Source organism: Mycteria americana, chromosome 5 (assembly GCF_035582795.1).
Source record: "Mycteria americana isolate JAX WOST 10 ecotype Jacksonville Zoo and Gardens chromosome 5, USCA_MyAme_1.0, whole genome shotgun sequence".
NCBI lineage: Eukaryota > Metazoa > Chordata > Aves > Ciconiiformes > Ciconiidae > Mycteria > Mycteria americana.
In genome coordinates, this window is record NC_134369.1 from 58302139 (window position 1) to 58321482 (window position 19344).

Below are 19344 nucleotides of genomic sequence, written 5' to 3' on the forward strand. Positions count from 1 at the left end.
AAGATCAAATTCTTTAAAAAAAAAGCTTGTTGTTTTTTGTAGACTGCCAGTCAGTATTTCTCAAGACTTGTTTCCTTTACTGCAGTTCCATTAATCATTCAAGAAACTGAACTTTAAAACCTGAATATATAGATTTGCCTAGTAAACAAATGCTCCTTTTCTAGCTCTAGTTAAAAGTAACCTTTTTTTCCTCACTTCATTCTCCATTTGTATTTTCAGATAGGTTGGCTTAGTGAGACTCCTGCAATACCTGTTTTTGGAGATGGAAACAATTTTATTCCAACTATTCATGTTCTTGATTTAGCAGCGTAAGTAAAAAAAAATCTCCCCTAGGCAATAATTGATACCTAGCTAGATAACAAATTCAAATCTACTAGAGAGTACTGAGGCTTTTAAATTGGGGTGGGTGGGTTTAAGAACACTCTTTGGCCCTTCTTGCTGAGTCAAACAGAGACTTCCATTTCTGTAGTACTAGATATGTCTTCTGGAAACCTTATCATCTGACTTGTACTTAAGAAGTTACTAGCAATGCTCAGTCTAGAGTGTGATGCCAGTTAACTGGCACAGAACTGGAAATGGATAATGGACTCCACAGCAGGCTAAGTTAATATCTTCCACAGATGTTGCTTTTTATCCTTCAGACTTCTTTCCAAATAAAATATCTAGCTCTGCTTCTTTATTAAGGAAAATATATATGAAAATGTCATGCTCTGAAAAGTCTGCAAGATTTTACAAGCTCTTTATGTTGTTTCTGAAATGCATTTAACAGTGAAAGCTCAGTACGCTTCTCTAACTACCAGCCCTGACTGTACTTGCTATGTTTCAGAGTGTTACAAAATATAGCAGACCACAGGCCAAGGTCTCACTATATACTTGCAGTAGATGTATCTATGCACACTCTTCAAGAATTAATAAGGGTAAGAGATTTTATTATTTTTTTTCCCTGATATCTTTAAGGTTTTAAAAGCTATATGTTTTACTGAAGTACAAGTTCTTAGGTCTTCCTGAATTATCTTGTGTAGTGAATGACATAGAAAATTATTTTGAAATCCTCCAAGACTTCTGTCCTTTGAACAAAATACATTACTTGCCCTGATTTTGCAGAACTAACTTCTGCAGTATTATCATTAACTTAAGTAGAAATTGTACCTAAGAAAGTTCTGGTGACTTGTTATGGTATTCACAGTACTGTAATTAGATACTCAAAGTCTTTAAGATGTTTTTTGCTTCATTTTGTAGGAAGATATCTTGTTTTTCCAAGCATTTTGAAATTCTAGAAATGGTCTTGATGGCACTGTTGAACCATACACTGATAGTGAGAGCCAACTAATACAATACAATAGGAGACTTGCTCATGTAGATTGAGCAAATGTTACATAAGGACCAAACATAACAGCCTAGTATTTTTGGTTGTGTCAAAGAGTGTTTCATGGAACAGTGTGTTAGGGAGCTCACAAGAAGATGCAATCTTTGTTTTGGTTCAGGTAAATATACAGGGTCGCTATGAAAAGTTAGTTGTTGAAGAGCCATTCTGTATAAGTGACCATAATGCAATTAGTCAACACTCCTATGGAAGAAGCAAAGGTCAAAATAACTTTTGCAGCTATGGTCAACCATAGGAAAGAGCATTATATAAAAATGAACACAAAAGACATTAAAAATATTAAGTCCTTAGAGGAGAAGGGTAGATGCTATTGAAACTTACATTATTAGCCATATAAGGCCATTGCATGCTACTTATTAAGAAAAGTTTGGGAAAAAGAAAATGAAAATTAGCATGGTTAAACTGTAGGTTGAAGAAAACAAGATGTCAGACTTCAAAAAGTTATGGTTATGTCCAGATGAAGGAAATAAAATAGAAAAGATCATGAAATCTGGCAGGATAAGTGAAAAAACACTTGAAGATCAACTATCAGGAAAGACTCAAGATGAATATCCTTTTTTCAAACACTTAAAGAACAAAAAGCCTGCCAGAAAATCTATAAGGCAAATTGATGATTATGGTATGAAAGGAGCACTTAGAGGAGACAAGGCCATAGCAGAGATGCTTTGCATTAGTGGGCACAGGTAAGAATTTGGAAGCATCTTAATGCTTTACGATCTTTTTGTGGATAACTTGTTAGAGGATCTGTATAAAACTAAAGTAAGTGTAGGAAAGATTATAGAATGAACTGACAAAATGAACACTAAGAAACCACCAGAGTCTTATGGTGTTCAATGAAGAGGTCTGAAATAGCTCAAGGATGAAATAACTCTGAATTGCTAATTCACGCATACAACCTGCTGTTTAGCACGGTCCTGGCACTTGAAGGCTGGAGGGTGATAAATGTGATGCCAATCTAAAAAAAGACGTTCCTGAAATGTTTTGGGAATTACAAGCCAATATGCCTAATACCATTGGCTAATAACGATGTACGTTATTAAGCATTATAATAAATTAAATGCATTAAAGGACATCCAGATACATATGATCTATTTGGGAAGAGTCAATGTGACTTTTGTAAATTACTTTCCCGATAAATACTTTCCAAAAAAATACTTTCAAATACTTTGGAAACCTCCTGAAGTTCTTTTATGTGACCAGAAAATGTGGATAAGGGTGAACAAGATGATGTAGTCTACTTGAATTTCCTAAAGGCTTTCAAAGAAGTATGTCACCAAAAGCTGTTGAGAAGCAGCTAGGCACCCTAAGAAAAGTGGTTGGGTCCTTTCATGGGTATGTGATTGTTTAGAAACAGGAAATGGAGGGCAGGAGTAAGAGGACAGTTCTTGTAGAGACAGGAAATTGCCAGTGGAGAGAGAGTTGCAGAGAACACCGTGGAGAGCTATCTTGGCAGGGAGCTGTACCAGCCCAGGGGAAGACTGGAAAGGTACACAGGAGAGAAATACCTTGAGGGTGACTTAAATATACAGCAGCTATTTCTAGTTTAGGAAGCCTCTGAGCTCAAAATAGCTGAAGATTGGAAGAGTATCTGGAAGGAGTATCATATATGCTTTTCCCAGTCTTACTTTCATTTAGGCATCCACTAATTGACATCTTTGGAGACAGAATGCTGGAATATAGGTAGAATTGATCTGATGCTCTGTATCAATTTTTATGATTTTATGGAATCTAGAGGGGGTTTAAATCTATTTTAAAGGACTGTAGCTGTAACTCACAACTTCTGTCTAATGATGACATGAAAATGGTAATATGGAGACTTATTGGTGGCGTTGATCTGAAAACCCTTCCTGGTTGTATTTGTATTGTAATAGAATTAAATACTTCAAGAACCTGAAGTGAAAGTGCTGGGAAATAAAATAGGTCTCCAAATAGTTCTTAAGTAGTAGGAAGTCGTACATAGATTTAAGAGCTTCAGAACACTTTTCTGTGCTTTTGGGTTGGTTGTTTGTTGTTTTTTTAATTGCAACTAATTCTCAAGAGGAAGTGATGTACAGCAGAACAAAGGTGTTTAATACTAACATTAAAGTTAATATACTATTCTTTGATCTGTCTATTTCAAATCAGTGTACTGTTTCAGGTATAATGTAACATAAATTTAAAGCACATATTTTATCCACAGAAATCCTGTACAATTTTTCCTGAGAATCTGGTTTGATAAGTGTATTTTTTTTTTTCTTGATAGTGTATCAGTAAAAATGTTGGACCAGGAAAAATTGAGAAGATTCCAAAAGAAAATGCATTCCTGAGCAAAGAGTTAACAGTTAGTACTTTTTTCCCCCTTTATTACTTAAAGAAAGGATGTAAACTTAAAAGTATAGTATCATTAAATATATAATTCTTTTTTTTATTTTACCAGAAAAATTTAACCCTAAAACATGCCTAAAAATATATACGGTAAGTTTACATTTAGAAAACAAACAAATTTAACCATCATAGAACAGACTATTTTGAGGAGTTAGCCTGATTTAGAAAAAGCAGTGGAACACTGATGTCACTGCTGCACTGAGCACACTGGAGCACTCTAACAAAACCTACACAAAATGATAAAAATAACAAAAAAAGTTAATAATGAGGTGCTGCTAAGGCTGATGAACACACCATACATGAATTATGTTGTATTAATCTATTTATCTGGAATAAACTGTTCATAGGAGAAATAAACAAATTACAACCCTGGTAGTTTTAAGATGGTACTTGATAAATTTATTAAAGAGGTTATTCCCTGCAATTATATGAAACCTTTGTAATGTACAGAATGATTGTTTAATGTTCTAATAGCTCATGAGAATACTCAAATACAAATATACATTGTAAATGTTTATATTTTTCAAAAGCTTAAAATGTCTGTTTTGCTTTGTGCTCAAACCTTCTTTCCCTATGCTTTAATTCCTTCTATTCTCACCCCTCCATTCTTGTCTCTAGTTTAAGCTAACTGTTCTTTTAACTTGCATAGCTTAAGTCTATAAATAAATGTAACTTTGCTCCCTCAGCAAATGCATTTGGATATGTTGCTTGTGAACCTGCGAATGGAATCTATGTTTCTGAAAGAGACTTTCAACATTAAGTGGGTTGCTCAGGGAGGACTGGTGGAGAACATTGAACAAATCGTCAAGGAATACAAGCAAAGTCGAGGATTACTGGTAATGGTTTGGTGTGCGCTATTTTAAAGTGCGCCTTTCTTTTTTTTCCCAATAGAAGTGGTTATATAAACACAAGCTTTAATTTCTTTAAGTAAAAATACATGGAAGACTGATATAGATGGAAAATAAGTGAACATAAAACCTGAAAATTAAATTGAAGAAATTAAAAAAGAGGGAATATTAATTAAACCAATAATCACTAAGTTTTATTTCTTATATGCCTGAAACTGAAACCCTGTAAATGCAAATAAGCTTCCTGATGGAGACGCTACTGTTCTGAAACTTGTTTCTGTATGCAATATATGGCATTCCTGGTATATTTTGTTTCAAGAACGTAGTAAGTGTATCTTTTATTTAAATTTTTTTATAATAGTCAGTAGTTAGGTGAGTATTTTGTGTCCGTCATTATATTTAGTGAGCCAGGATATTCAATTGCAATGTAGCTTTCATTTTACCCTGCTCTATTGTGTAATGTACTCAGCAACTTTGCTGTTTCCTGTGTTAGCTTAATATTTAGAACTTATGTATTCAAATGTATAGGAAAGGTTATTGAAAGGTGCAGAAAAATGCTTGCATACATTCAGGTATTGATTGGTATGATAAAGCTGTTCAGCATGTCTAAATCTAGTTCAAACTTTGAACAAGAGTTCAGGAGGTGTAAAACAAAATACAACTCGTTAAAAGCCCCTGCGTACCTCTGAAAGGATTATCAGATCTGTGTTTGGATTAAACTACTGCATTGGAGTATGTATGCATGTAATTAAAACAATTCAGTGCAAAATCTAGAAATACCAAGTGGCAAGGAGAGGGAAGGCTAGCTAGACCTCTGTCCCTGTCGTTACTCTATTAAATTTGCAGAGTTTGCACTGTCAGATTTATTGAATTAAGATAGGCAGTTAATGATGTGTGATTTTGAGTTTGTTGCATAATATATTTAATAAGTGTATACTGGAATCTTAATTACACTTACTCACCCACGGGCTAGGTAGGCTGAAATGAGAAATCAATAGTGTGAGATTGTGATGGATCTTAAGATTGTGATGGATCTGAAATTTTTGAGGTCAAAATAACCATTGTGATGACAGCAACTCTACCTCAGTTGGGAAATAGAGCAATAGCTCTATTTCCTCATAGATATCTGCCACCTCATTCCAAAAATCACTGCATCCTATCTATGAGGTTGTGTTTTGTCTCTTTTGATCATGCAAACACTAATAGTGCCACTATAAGTTCATCTGTGAGTCTATTAAATAGAAGCGCGCTTTTTCTCCAATGGTAAAATTGGACATTTAAATTAAGTAACTGTGTTACTCAAAGTGGATGATATAGGAGATATTCAGCAAGAAATAAATAAATGAATAAAACTAAAATATATTTTCAGTTTTAATTATAATAATTGTTATTTCTTATTAGTCATAGTAAAAAGATTGTTCCTTTCACATAAAAATATCCATATTGTTTCAATGATGTTATATCTTTATCTTTTTTTGCCAGCCTCTCAAAGTTTGCATTCATGGTCCTCCTGGGGCTGGCAAATCTACCATTGCTGAAGAGCTCTGCAGACACTACAAGCTACATCACATTAAGATAAATGATGTGATTTCTGAAACAATAGCAAATCTGGTGTGTTGCTATTTTCTAATATTGCTATTATTTTAATTTCTGTGATTGTAAAATGTTTGGCATCATTTAAAAAATAGTTATAATTCCATTATTTTAGAATGGAAATATCTTTTGACATACTGATCACCTCTGAGGGATGCACTGAACTCTTTTTAGAGACTGAAGGTTGCTCAGTATCTCACTGTCCAGGAGCATACATGAAATTAATTGTTTAATTTTTTTTTTTCTTTTATTACATCTGTGTATAAAAAATTTGCTATGGAATTTCTGAGCCTCTTTATATGTCCAATGTTGTCTTCAGGAGAAAATTGTGGCTCCTAAAGAACTGGACTCTGACACTGTGGGAGAAGAGGGAGAAGATGACGAAGAGGAGGAGGGTAAAAATGTAGAAGCAGCACATGAGTTATTAGCTATAATAAAAGAAAGCATGGAGCAGAATGCAGGTAGGAAATACAAAGTATTAAGATGGGATTTAGGTAACTAGTGCAACACTATGCAAATGGAAAATCAGGAAGTAAATTGGTGCTTTAGAACTTTTACATCCTATTAAAAGCAAGAATCATGCCCTGTCCATTTGTATGTACCTTATTTAAAAATCAAATACAATGTTTTACATTATACATTATATACCTTGTATATCAAAAGTGATACATTTTTAAATACTGTCGTGCTTTTTTAATTGTAAAAGTTCCATCTTTCTACTTCTTTATACATTTTATATAGTTCTTTTTACCCTGTAAGTTGATATATCAAGTAACAACGGTGTACTCAGAAGCATTAGATTCTTGGCCAGATTTTTTTAAAAACATCGTGTTTTCTTCTTAGAACAGGGAGCATAATTTATATAATATAAAGAGTTAGTGAAGCATATCTTTATTAAATTTTCAAAGAAGAAAAGTATTCTAGCAAGAAAAAGAATTAGTGCACTGTCATATGAGATTGTGGGGTTTTTTAAGTATCTTTTACCTCATTTTGGTCATTTCTAAAAAATAAATAGTATTTACGGAAGCCTGTAAAGAATTTTAAAGTCTACAGATTGAAAAAGGTCCATAAAAATTGCCATTACTGAAAAGTAGTCATTATCATCTAGATATGAATAAAGTCATGTACTTTTTGACTTAGTGCTTAACATTTTCCATGCAGTATAAAGCAAGCCCCCTTAAAAATGCATTCTATCACTAAAGGTTTATCTGATTTGGACCTTGTGTATCTGCAAAGCAATGAACTCGTAACGCACCCAAAAGCTTCAGTAATGAGATCTATGGCAGCATCTCTTCTGCGTGCCTTGCTTTGTTGTTTAAAATAATAATACCTTTTAAAATAGTAGCATACTTTTATGATTACGATGGTTTATAAATTTTTAAGACTTTTAAAAGTCAAAGCAAAATAAAGTAGCAAACTGGAGTCAATGGTTGCAAAAGGACAAAAAATCTGGTCAAACCAAACTTTTTACTCCTATGTATTTACTCAACAATGTAGGCCCAGTTAATAAACCACTTCATATCTCAATCTATTATTCTGAAAATGAAATGTGTAAAACTTATTTCACGTTTGTTTTGCAAGACTATCTTTAAGTCTTACTGTTAATTATAAATAGAAAATTATTGTTTTGTTATGTTTTTTCTATAAATATTTATTTGCTGCTTCTATTAAAATCTGATTGCATTATTCTAAAAAAACCTTATTTCATGTTTACTATCCTTAAAGTTCTAATCTTTATATCCTTGTAAACACAAACTTGATTTTATTTTATAGCTACACATTTATATTCCATAGATTGCTGACAACAAGTACTATACAAATAGTAACTCAAAATACATAAATTTTTTGGGGTCTAAATAGAAGTTTCTCTGATAAATGAATTAAAATGTTAGTAAAATAATTTCAGATATCTCTCTTCCATAAACTAGGTACTTATTAACCTTCTTTATGTCTTAGGTCATCTAGATGATCAGTATGTTGTTAAATTTGTGAAGGATAAGCTCAAATCTATGCCTTGTAGGAATCAGGGATACGTTTTAGATGGGTTCCCGGAGACCTATGACCAGGCAAAAGATCTTTTTAATTGTAAGTACTGCTGCTTTTGTTTTTATTGCTGCTAATATTTATTGCTGCTAATAATTTATCATTATTCTTGTCAGTGCCATAGTAGTTGAAGTGCATCAGCACTGTAATGACTGCAGTGCAGGATGCAAAACAAAGTTGTTTTCACATGATGCTTAAAATGTAAGAAGGATTGTAATGCACCTTATTTAATTTAAGCACAAGATAGTTTTCAGACTATCTTTGCTGGCAAAGTACTAAGTAAATGAACAAATAAGGAGGATGCTTTCTTGTTCTGTGTTGGTCTACTCCCCTCAAGCAAGGTCTAAGGCAGAATTTCTTCATAATATTTAAGGACTGCTTAATGAGGGGATCCAGCCAGTGCACCAATACATGTTTTGAGAGCCAGATTAGAGTGGGTATATTAGATCAGCTACAGTAGATATGACTTCAGGGGAGCTCTGCAACATACAAATTATGTATGTCTGCAACATACAAATTAACATTTCAAATTATGAGCAAGCACTGCCCATGCATTAAGACTGAGAATCATCTCCATATGTAAATTATATCATGAGGTTTGAAGGAAAACCAAAATACAGTCTTGTTCAGGTTAATATGCTGAGCTGTAAATTATCATGTTCAGCTGATGCTCCTCAGGCAGTTTTACTGATTATTCAGAATAGCAGACACTTAGTGGCAGAAACCATTTTAACCATACTGCTGTAAAACATTCCTACTCACTGTTCTGAGCCCTGCCTCTGTTTTTGGCAGAATAATGTACTTGGCAGGAGGAGAGGCCAGGGTCAGGACAGCAGTACTTACACATTTTAAAACTGTGTATGCATGTGCATACTTCCGCCGTATAGGCAAACAACTATTAGTGTCCTAAGGTAGAACTCTGTGGTGGCTGGCAACACGAATTCTCTATTCTTCTAAGAGAATTCTTACTGAATTCTCTAAACTGCTGTCCAGGTTAGATTAATTTCCAACAATTAGTATAATTTGAATATAGACAAGCCTGTGTTTGTACTGGGCACAGTTTTAGCAAATACAATGATATTGTTGCTTCAAATGAAAATGTCAGTTATTTCTTATTTTTGTTTTAGTGGAAAGTGAAGATGAAGAAGAAGAAATTAAAGGCAAAATACCTAAATGTGATAAATTAATCACACCTGGTAAGTTTGATAGATTTCTTTTTAAACAAACAGGAGTTTTCAAGTACTGCTTCCACCAACGAGAAGTCTAAAATATCACTCCATCTGTTCATATTTAATTTAACATAAAGTAAATATCTAATTCATGTAATGCTGCTGCCCTCTTATTTGAAAGTGAACAATTAATCAAAAGAAAGGTTTTGGTTCAGTTTGTGGGTGTTTTGTTCTTTATTTTTTTTCTTTTTGTGAAAATGCCATCAACTGTTGACTGATAACAATAGTAGTGGCTGCCTTTGTTGGGATTACAGCAGCTATTAATGGAATTAACATGAGCTCCTGAACTTGGCATATTAAATAAAGTAAGTTTATCTTTAGTGTGATATCTTGAAAGATGTTACCAAATCCATTTTAATGCATCAGTTAAGTTGGGAATTAAAATAGAGTGGTTTTCTTCTGTGCAGAAATGGCTTCATCCTGGTGTTTTCGTTATTCTTGATTTCTTTGGAAGTTTTGATTACATTCAAACAACACGTTTTGCATATTTTGCATTACAAGATGTGTCCAGTTAGATAGTATAAAGGTTGAATATCTCAAATGCTTAGTGTTTCAGTAATGATAATTTACTGGCTTCAGTGGAAGTGAAGAGAATTCAGAACTTTCTGAAAAATTCCTTAGTCCTTGCACTTACATGAAGGGGACAAAGGTTTGATTCAAAAAGCAGACTTCTACCAAGTTTGTAACCACTTATGAATTGCTGATTTCTGAAGTAAATAATTTCTGTTATTCATAAACAAAACCACTTTTATCCTTCATTTCAAAAGAGGAAATGTAAATGAATTATGATGGGCTAGAGAAGTACCACCTTCTCTCCCATAACCAGGACCTCAGGCATGGGATCTGTTTTAAGAAGATACCTTCTCAACCTCAGAGGAAACTTGTTTTAGAAAACAGAATGGTCCAGAAAGGATTTTTGTTGGTTTGGGGAGGTTTTCTTGGGTTTGTTTTTGGGTTTTTTGAGTTTTTTTTGGGGGGGAGAGAGGGGGAAGCCGGCAGGGTGGTGTGTCTGTGCTTGATTCTGCAAATTTCTCTCTGATGTCAGAAAAATTACTTCCTGACTTTGTTAAATGAACAAGTTTCAGTAGTATCAAGTAATTATATTAATAGAAATATCAGAATATGTTGTGATAAATTATATGAAGTCATATTTAATAAATACAAATTGATTGTTGTGTTAATAAAATACTGCAAGATTCAGCCTAATGAAACTACAAATACGAGACTTCCGAATTGAAGACAGGTGACAGGATTTTTTATGGATCCTTGAAAGATTTCTGGTGTTTTTTGTCTACCAGTAGTACTAAAATAACATTGACACTAGATTTTATGGCATGTGGTGGTATAGTATCTTTAATGTACTATTCGATATATTTTTTTTATTATTTACTTTAATTCAGCAGATACACCTTTATTTGTGAGATTAAAAATCACAATACAGGGTGATGACTTTTGATGACTTGACAAACAAGTGAGTTGTTAAATTTTCCAGTGTTACTTCCTGCTTTGGATGCACTATTCATAAGAATTTTTTTCCTCCTATACGTATTACATGTATTGGTTGTATGATAGCTTTCTCAGAAAATTTGGACTAGACTGCATTGCTGTTCTTAAGATTTTTGTACTGCCTATTGCAAGAATAGCTTGTTGATAGTGCTAAGAAAGAATTTGGTGAAATTAGAGTATGTAGCTTCTTTACAGACATGTTTCAATATTGTTGGATTGCTCTAACTGGAGAAGTTGAATATAAGTATTTGATAATTAAATTCTCTATAAAGATATATACAATTCACATCTGTTTATGTTCAATTGTGGTTTAAAATTTATTATTAACACAAAATAGGTAAGAAACAGGAAAAACAATAATATATAGGCACTGATAATGTGTTCTTCTTCACAGAATTTGTTATTTCTTTGACCGCATCTGATGAATTCCTTATAAACAGAATAATAAATCTGCCAGAGAGAATTGTTGCTGGAACTCATTATACCCAGGACCGGTTCCTACATTCTCTGAATCTCTTCAGAGAGTTAAACACAGATGATAAGACTGTTCTCAACTATTTTGATGAACTTGAAATACATCCTCAGTTTGTTGGTATGAAATAATAAAATTAGTAGATAAAATATGAATCAAAAATTTTTGTTGTTACAAATTTAACACTTGTGAAGATCATATAAGTGTACATATTTAAACAATATTTTTAATTAACGTTGCAGAATACAGATACAACAAGCATTTAATTATATACCTGCAAAAATATCTGTATACTCATAAGGATTCTGAATTGTTCTTGTATAGTTAACCTGTTTTAAAAAATAAGGGGTTTAACTGATTGTTTTTGTAAGCTAAATGATCAAAATAATTTTCTGACTTAGGTTACACATCTCTGCACTGGCATCATTCCAGATTGGTGTAATAGTATATTTTCATGGACTTTCAATACTATAGTTGCTTATATGTTTTCTTTAGACTTATCCTCAGATGCCATGACAATATATGGGTAATCTGTAAATGATGAAGCATGAAAGAAAATTATTAGAAATTAAAGGTGGAAGGCTAGGACTGAACCTGTTTTGCACCATACATGTATGTGAGCAAATTTGTCTTCCCTACACACTGTCTAGAAAATTGTGGTCACTGGGAAATCTTGAGAAGATTACTATAATCTGATTATGCAAAAACAGTGAGATCAGGGCGACAGCATTCTTAAGAAAAATGGGGGGGGGGGGGGGGAGAAGAGAAAGAACAAAGGGAAAGCCCTGCAAATAAAATCAAATATCTGATATTTGGATGCCCATTTGAGATGAGTTATGAGAAGTTAATTATTGAACAGCCTCAGTCATAATTGATTTCCTAAGTGTTTTTTTTTTATTTAATGTCAATCATGGAGACTATCTTGAGAATAATACCATACATGTGTTGTTAGGAAGTGTAGCAGTGGCAAAAAATGGTGTGTTAGTATAATCGTTTTAAAATAGAGATAATTCTGCTACAGAAAGTAAATGTAAGAAATAGTAACTATTAAGGTCTGATGGAATATTGCAGTGCTTTCTGCTAAGAATTATGCCCAAAGATTACTCTTAAACTCTAGTCCATTCCAAATAAGGAAACTCACGGGGCTACTAATTTTAATTATCGAGGTATCACAGCTGTGACATTCAGTGACTTCCAGATGATTTTCACATTCAGTTCATAGTGTTGATTCTCATCTTCAAAGGAGCATCATCTTTGGGTCCTGTTTATCTCAGGAACTGCCTCTTTACCTATATTCACATCACTGATTGTTACCCACCGAAGTATGCAAGCATATAGGTTTCTGTTGTAAAGGGGTACGGACAGATTACAAAGATAACTTCAGGGAGGAACCTTCAGCTCTGCAAATACTCCTCCATTCTAGCTGATGTTCCAGTTAGTTTACCAGATCCATAGAACTGATTTAAGCAGAGAGCCAACTCCTTTCTCAGTCATATTCTGAAGGAATTTAGTGGGGAATGGTTTAAAAAATTGTGCTTGATTTGTTAAATATTGACTCAAATTAATCAAATCTTTCTTCTACCTTAATTTTAGAAAATCATAACATGGCTTTATGAATTGCTTTTATGTTTATTATTTTTTCTGAGTCTGAAATATGATTAGTACAAAGGAGTGGGCTTCAAGATTCTGGAAACCTTACTTTGCTGCAGTGACTCACTGCATGAAGTCTGCAAGTCAGTTATATTGTGTCTTGTTTTTCTCATTTGCAAATTGGGGATGGTGACACAGGCATGTTAGATCATCTACAAAAAAGCATGTTAAAGTTATAACAGCAATTTCCTTTGAAGATCTTAATTTATGAACTCCTTTTCTGATGATCTTTCCTCTCAATTAGCATCACTGCTAACCTAATTTTTTATTTAAAAGGTATTCATTTTTGAGGATAAATGCAGTTAATTATGACTTCTGTAATATTTCCATTGTAATCTTGCTTGTCCATCTAAGAAAAAAATGCAGTCTTTGAGACCTCAAATTCAATGCTGAGAGAGTTCTTAGCCATACTTTAAATGACTAGAAAAGTGGTTTGCACTGTAATTTGTATATCCAGGTGCAGCTAAAATAGCCAAAACAATGGACTGCTTGACATAGAAAATGTATTATTCTTCTAATTTGGAATACTTCAGGAATGTAATTCCTGATTTTTTTGAAAGAAGAAGCTGTAAAAGAAATTTTATCATGTAGAATTATGTTAGCTTTCTTCTCAATCCATAAGCAGACTTTGGACTTCGGGTCCAAATCACAAACACTTAAACTCTTGGAATAATGGTGTTAGAATTGGACAGCTATCTTCTGTGTGAATTAGTGATTAGAAAGAAATGGGAAGCATGCATTGCCAGTGGCTTTCAAAATAACTTCATAAAGCGAGGACTGTGGAGTAGGGAGTACTGGATTCTCATCTAAATTCTGTATTCTAGTTGTTCTGGTTTTTCCTCTGCTTCCTCTGCTTGCTCTCCTTGCCCATTTTTGTGCCTTTACATCTCCAATCCCTTACCACTGAACAAGCCCTTTATCTCTGTATTCTCTGAATACCTGAAATGCCCACTTTTCTTTTCCACGTGCATTTCTATACCCTTTCTGCCAGATGTCTTCCCGCACTGAATTCATACACAGCCCAGAAAGCCCCAGAGACAGTCATCATTTTTCTGTGTTTTTTCTTTTCCTTCTTTTTTTACAAGTTTAATACGCAGGTAGCCTCCAGCAATTAAAAGGGAGAAGGAATGAAATGAAAGAGGTGGTCTTGCTCAGTCTCTATGCTCCTACATGAAGCTACAGATTTGTTCTGTAGATATAACACAGTAAGAGTTCAACTAGAGATAGGTCTGTGTGTTTGTAAATCTGTATGAGTGAAAACTTTGGAGTTTGTTGCCAAATCCTAACAACCTATTGTGTAACCTGCAGGGGAGACAGGGTCAAAAGTTGATGGTTTTATACATCTGGATAAGTTGACATAAGATTGGTGACAGGAACATTTCTGATAGTTGAATGACCTCATTTTCAAGTTTTAAAACTTAGGCAAGCTGCAACTGCTAAACAGAATAGTTGTAAAAATTATTTTAATACATTTCTCCCTTACATAATCTTAAAAAGACAAACTGTTTTAACTGAAATTAGCAAAGAAAATCAAATGTAGAAAACTTCATTCTCTGTAGCAAAAAATTGACATTTATAAGCAACTGCAAACAACATCTTATACTTGAAAATTCAAACAGTGTGAACACTATATATTTTTAGGTCTTGCAGTTATTTACTGATGTCTACTGATAATTGACAAAAGCCTTGATGAGTTCTCTCTTGTATCATTTAAAAGATGTAGCCAAATTTGAAGATCCTGAGAACAGATTTATTGTAAAAGAGATCATCAAAGAAGTTGGGGAACCTCGGAATTATGGTTTGACAGATGAAGAAAAGGAGAATTTGGAACGCAAAGCAGCTGAGGAGCGCCTTGTCAAAGAAGCTCAAGAAAAAGCTGAACAAGAGCGTAAAGAAGCTGAGGAAAGGGCTGAAAGGATGGCAAATTGGGAAGAGTGGGTAGGTTAATACATATTTTTGGGAAACCATTACTACTATTTATGTTTTACATGGCTTCCAACAATCTGTTATGTAAATACACTTGGAAAGTGTGGCGTAAGTTCTCTAGTTCCTTACATCATACTTTAGATCTGGGTTAGGCTATCTTCACAGTGCATTTTGAGGCCCAACCTAAAGAGTATATTCTCTTTTTGATTACAGACATAGTATTTTTTTTGCATGTTGGTAACAGCATGTCTTTAAAATACTTTTATGATACTCTTCTTGTTGTTGCTGTGCTGTAGCTCTTTTATTTTACCATTTATAAATATCTACTATCATCGATGGTGTTTTCCATAACCAGTCTTCTAGGACTTTTGCATTTTGCTCACTTTACTTCTAAGCAGCGACCAAGTCTTAATTATCATGCCTTTCAAAGAAGATTTTTAACTTAACACTGATTAATCTTGTAGTCTGCATTGCAGAAAAGTTTCTGAGCCTGCAAGAGAAACACCTTTGAGAGCTGAGTCCTCAGTTCAGCGAGGACTACCTGATGCAGTCTGAAGGATGCTTTTTGTTTGCTAATACTTTAATAAGTACTTGGTATTTAGGTTACCTGACCTCACAGGATTTGCACAAGATGCTTTTTCCTTATTTACTTTGCCACACCTAAGGACATTTTAGGTAAATAACCTGAAATGCATAGTATAAGAATGTTCTTGTTCACACCCAAAGTCAGGTTGTTTCACCAGAAGGCAGTTCTTCTTTTGTCTTCTTCTAGAGCTATTTAAAAACAAACCGATCATTCCACAGAGAAATCTTTTTCTTACATTTGAATGCCCATCCTGAAATTACTCACTTTTCAAGAAGCATTTACATTGCTCTGATGTTGGCTTGTAAATAGGTTTTCTTTGTTATCGCTATGCTTATTTACAGCTTCATTCAACATTAAATAGCATTTTGTACTCTGTAAACTTGTCTAAAAGATTAGTAAGGGTAGTTAATACATTTTTAGCTATATTCAGTCCAAAGCTATCTAACTTTCAAGACAGCAAACTGTGCATTATTCAAAGCTAAAGTAAGTGTTTAAATAAAATGTGTGCCTAAGTTTATCCTTTTAAATAGGCAGATGCTCAGAAAAATCTAAGCAACTATTCCTTTGCCCTTGAGACTGTAGATTAGCTGCTGCCTCTGAGTAGGGACCAAAGACCACTTACAGGATTTATTCAATAGCACTCCTGGAGTGAGTGAATAAGGCAAATATTTTTTCCAGATATTGGTATATCGGTTTTATCCGAACACTGCTTTTGTGTTATGCCTTGAGTATAGAAAAGCAGTCTTCAGAGTATCATCTGCTTGCTGTATCTAGATATGACTCAGGCTACTGATGAAGAAAATGAGAGAAGAGAGGAGAATAAAAATGGTTTTGAGTCATTTTCTGGCTAAAACTACTGCAAGTATGCATGCTATTAAGTGCTATTAAATGGAAGAAAGAAAAACTTGCAGCCGTTTTACTTCCACACCCCTCTACCTTCTGAGTGTAATCATTGTGTTTAACCTGAATTCAAGACTAAATTTAGCTGGTGTAAACAGATGTTTACCTCGTGGTTTCAGTTTATTTAACTCATCCTGTTATCCCGCAAGCGTGGGGTCGCTTACCCAGTGTGCCAGACGCCGACATACACACAGAGCAGCGGTATTTTTGTTGCACGTTTGCACACAGATGGGTGCTAGGTGGTCATTCCCCAAAGCTAGCACGCTCTACTAAAGAGCTACTGCCTATTTGTCTTGTTACATGATGAGTAAAACCCGCCTAAATTTATGTTGGTTAGTAATTACTACTGCGTTGATCATTGGTTAGCTCTGGGTAAATGAGCATGCGTGCTCTATAGGGAAGTGATCGTGCCCCTGTACTCGGCACTGGTGAGGCCACACCTCGAATACTGTGTTCAGTTTTGGGCCCCCCACTACAAGAGGGACATTGAGGTGCTGGAGCGTGTCCAGAGAAGGGCAACGAAGCTGGTGAAGGGTCTGGAGCACAAGTCTGATGAGGAGCGGCTGAGGGAACTGGGGTTGTTTAGCCTGGAGAAAAGGAGGCTGAGGGGAGACCTTATCGCTCTCTACAACTGCCTGAAAGGAGGTTGTAGAGAGGTGGGGGTCGGTCTCTTCTCCCAGGTAACAAGTGATAGGACAAGAGGAAATGGCCTCAAGTTGTGCCAGGGGGAGGTTTAGACTGGATATTAGGAAATTTTTCTTCACCGAGAGGGTTATCAAGCATTGGAACAGGCTGCCCAGGGAAGTGGTTGAGTTGCCATCCCTGGAGGTATTTAAAGGACGTTTGGATGAGGTGCTTAGGGACGTGGTGTAGTGGTGGTCTTGGCAGTGTTAGGTTTATGGTTGGACTCGATGATCTTAAAGGCCTTTTCCAACCTATACGATTCTGTGATTCTTGCAGGCATGGGGGCCCGAGTCTTTCCAGGCTTGTATTGAGTCGGTGGTCACGATCTCCCCCTGCCGCCTTTACCTTTCCCCCAGTTACCGCAGTTTTTTCCTGACCTCGTGTTTCTGCGGCACTCCCCCAGCCTTCGGCGCCTTCTAGGGCAGGATGTTCCTCTTTTATCAGCCTTTTAGTTCCTCTTCAAGGGCACAGTCGTTAGCAAGGCATGCGTTGTTTATACAGAAAGTATCTTGTTTCACAAGGCCTTTATGGCCCTTACATCAATCCCCCCTCGAAAACTGACATAAATTAAATAAAAACAAAACAAAGCAAAGAAACCAAACCCAAACCAAACAAACACAAAACCCCAACACAGTTTACAGTTATTTAGAGTCAGGGCTCTCTTCTGAGTAAGAATATTCTCCTTCCCCTCCAGTTCAAAGAACGCTCAAGAAATCATCTGCATTTGGAACAGTACTAGTTTTTGAAGTGATACAGTGTATTCCAACCATTTTGCCAAATATCTTATGGAAACAGGACCACTAGAAGACTTCAGAATAAACCTCAGAATAATACTAAACAGAATAAGGTGTTAAAGAGAGAAAAATAAAACAGTTTTATTAAGACAATTATTTCAGTTTTCATCGTGTTCAATTCTTTGTCCTCAGTGTGCCACGTGCTCTAAACTTAATAAGCAGTTCATAGTTTTTCCTGCCAAGTTGTGAGTTTTGAAGTTCTGTCCACAGCTTCTAACGCTATTTCTTTCTCTAGGCCACCATTATTATTAGCCAAGTGCTATTTGGTAGATGCTATAAACCTTATTCTTTACAATTTTGTTCATTATTTGTAGAATAAACATCTGGAGGAAGTGAAAAGACAAGAACAAGAGTTATTGGAGGCTCAGTCCATTCCACTACGAAACTATTTAATGAAGAATGTCATGCCAACACTTATGCAAGGGATAAATGAATGCTGTAGGATCAGGCCAGATGATCCAGTTGATTTTCTGGTAAGGTGATTACATTTTTTTCTTAAATATGTTTGAAAAAGCATAATGAAAATGTTCACGTAGACCCAAAGAATCTCTGTTAACATAAGGACTTAAATTCTTTTTCCCCACTGTCATGATAACAATTAATTAACGGATAGTACCTGCAATTCTGGCAAGCAGTAATTATTGTGAAAACTAAAAACCCAGCAACTACTCTTTATGGGATCAATTGATCTTTATATATATCAAGTAAGGGTGTAATCCAGCTTTGCTAAACAGTACCAGGACAAGAATCACTACCGGAATCCGTTTCTCTTTGGTCTGTGCACTCTGCATGTCTTATGTAGCCTGCCAATTCTGCTGTGACATACAGGCCTGCAGAAAGGGGGACATCAACCTCCATCCTGCTTACACCCCTCTAGGCACAACACAACACGTTACTGTAATGATGAATGAAAGTTCTTCAGTAGTTCCCTTCACAATACGCAGATAAATTAATGAGTAAATCCTATAAAACATTCAGAGAATAATTCCAGTTGCAAAGGACCTCAGGAAGTCATCTAGTTCAACTTTCGGCTGAAAGCAGGGTCAGCATTGCATTCAGACAAGGATTCAGATGCTGTAAAGTTATTGCTGTACTGCTGTTCTTCCTGCACGTCCTAAGAAAGTTATTAACAAGCTATCACTGTTTTAATGAGAAGAAACATTTTATCAACCAATCAAAAGCTTAAAATGAAAGCATCAGTGTTGCATGCCACTTCAGGCACTAAGGAATGTTTAATTGTTTTAACCTTTTTACTTACTCATGAGTGACAACTATGTCTAGCTGTAGGAGCTTGAGGTCTTCCCTACTAACTGCGTAACTTTTAAATATCTGTACTATCGACTCTTCTGGGTCCAGAAATCAAGC

General features: G+C 35.0%; 1 protein-coding gene across 1 annotated transcript in view; it reads left to right on the forward strand.

Annotated features, from left to right (window-relative positions):
- Positions 1–19344, forward strand: part of AK7 (adenylate kinase 7) — a 29458-nt gene that overhangs the window by 8469 nt on the left and 1645 nt on the right. The window contains exons 7-17 of the mRNA XM_075503553.1: positions 220–308; positions 827–917; positions 3627–3704; positions 4435–4584; positions 6079–6207; positions 6509–6650; positions 8146–8274; positions 9360–9428; positions 11362–11559; positions 14807–15027; positions 18294–18452. Coding sequence (XP_075359668.1) covers positions 220–308; positions 827–917; positions 3627–3704; positions 4435–4584; positions 6079–6207; positions 6509–6650; positions 8146–8274; positions 9360–9428; positions 11362–11559; positions 14807–15027; positions 18294–18452 — 1455 coding nt within the window. The remainder of the gene's footprint in view (positions 1–219; positions 309–826; positions 918–3626; positions 3705–4434; positions 4585–6078; positions 6208–6508; positions 6651–8145; positions 8275–9359; positions 9429–11361; positions 11560–14806; positions 15028–18293; positions 18453–19344) is intronic.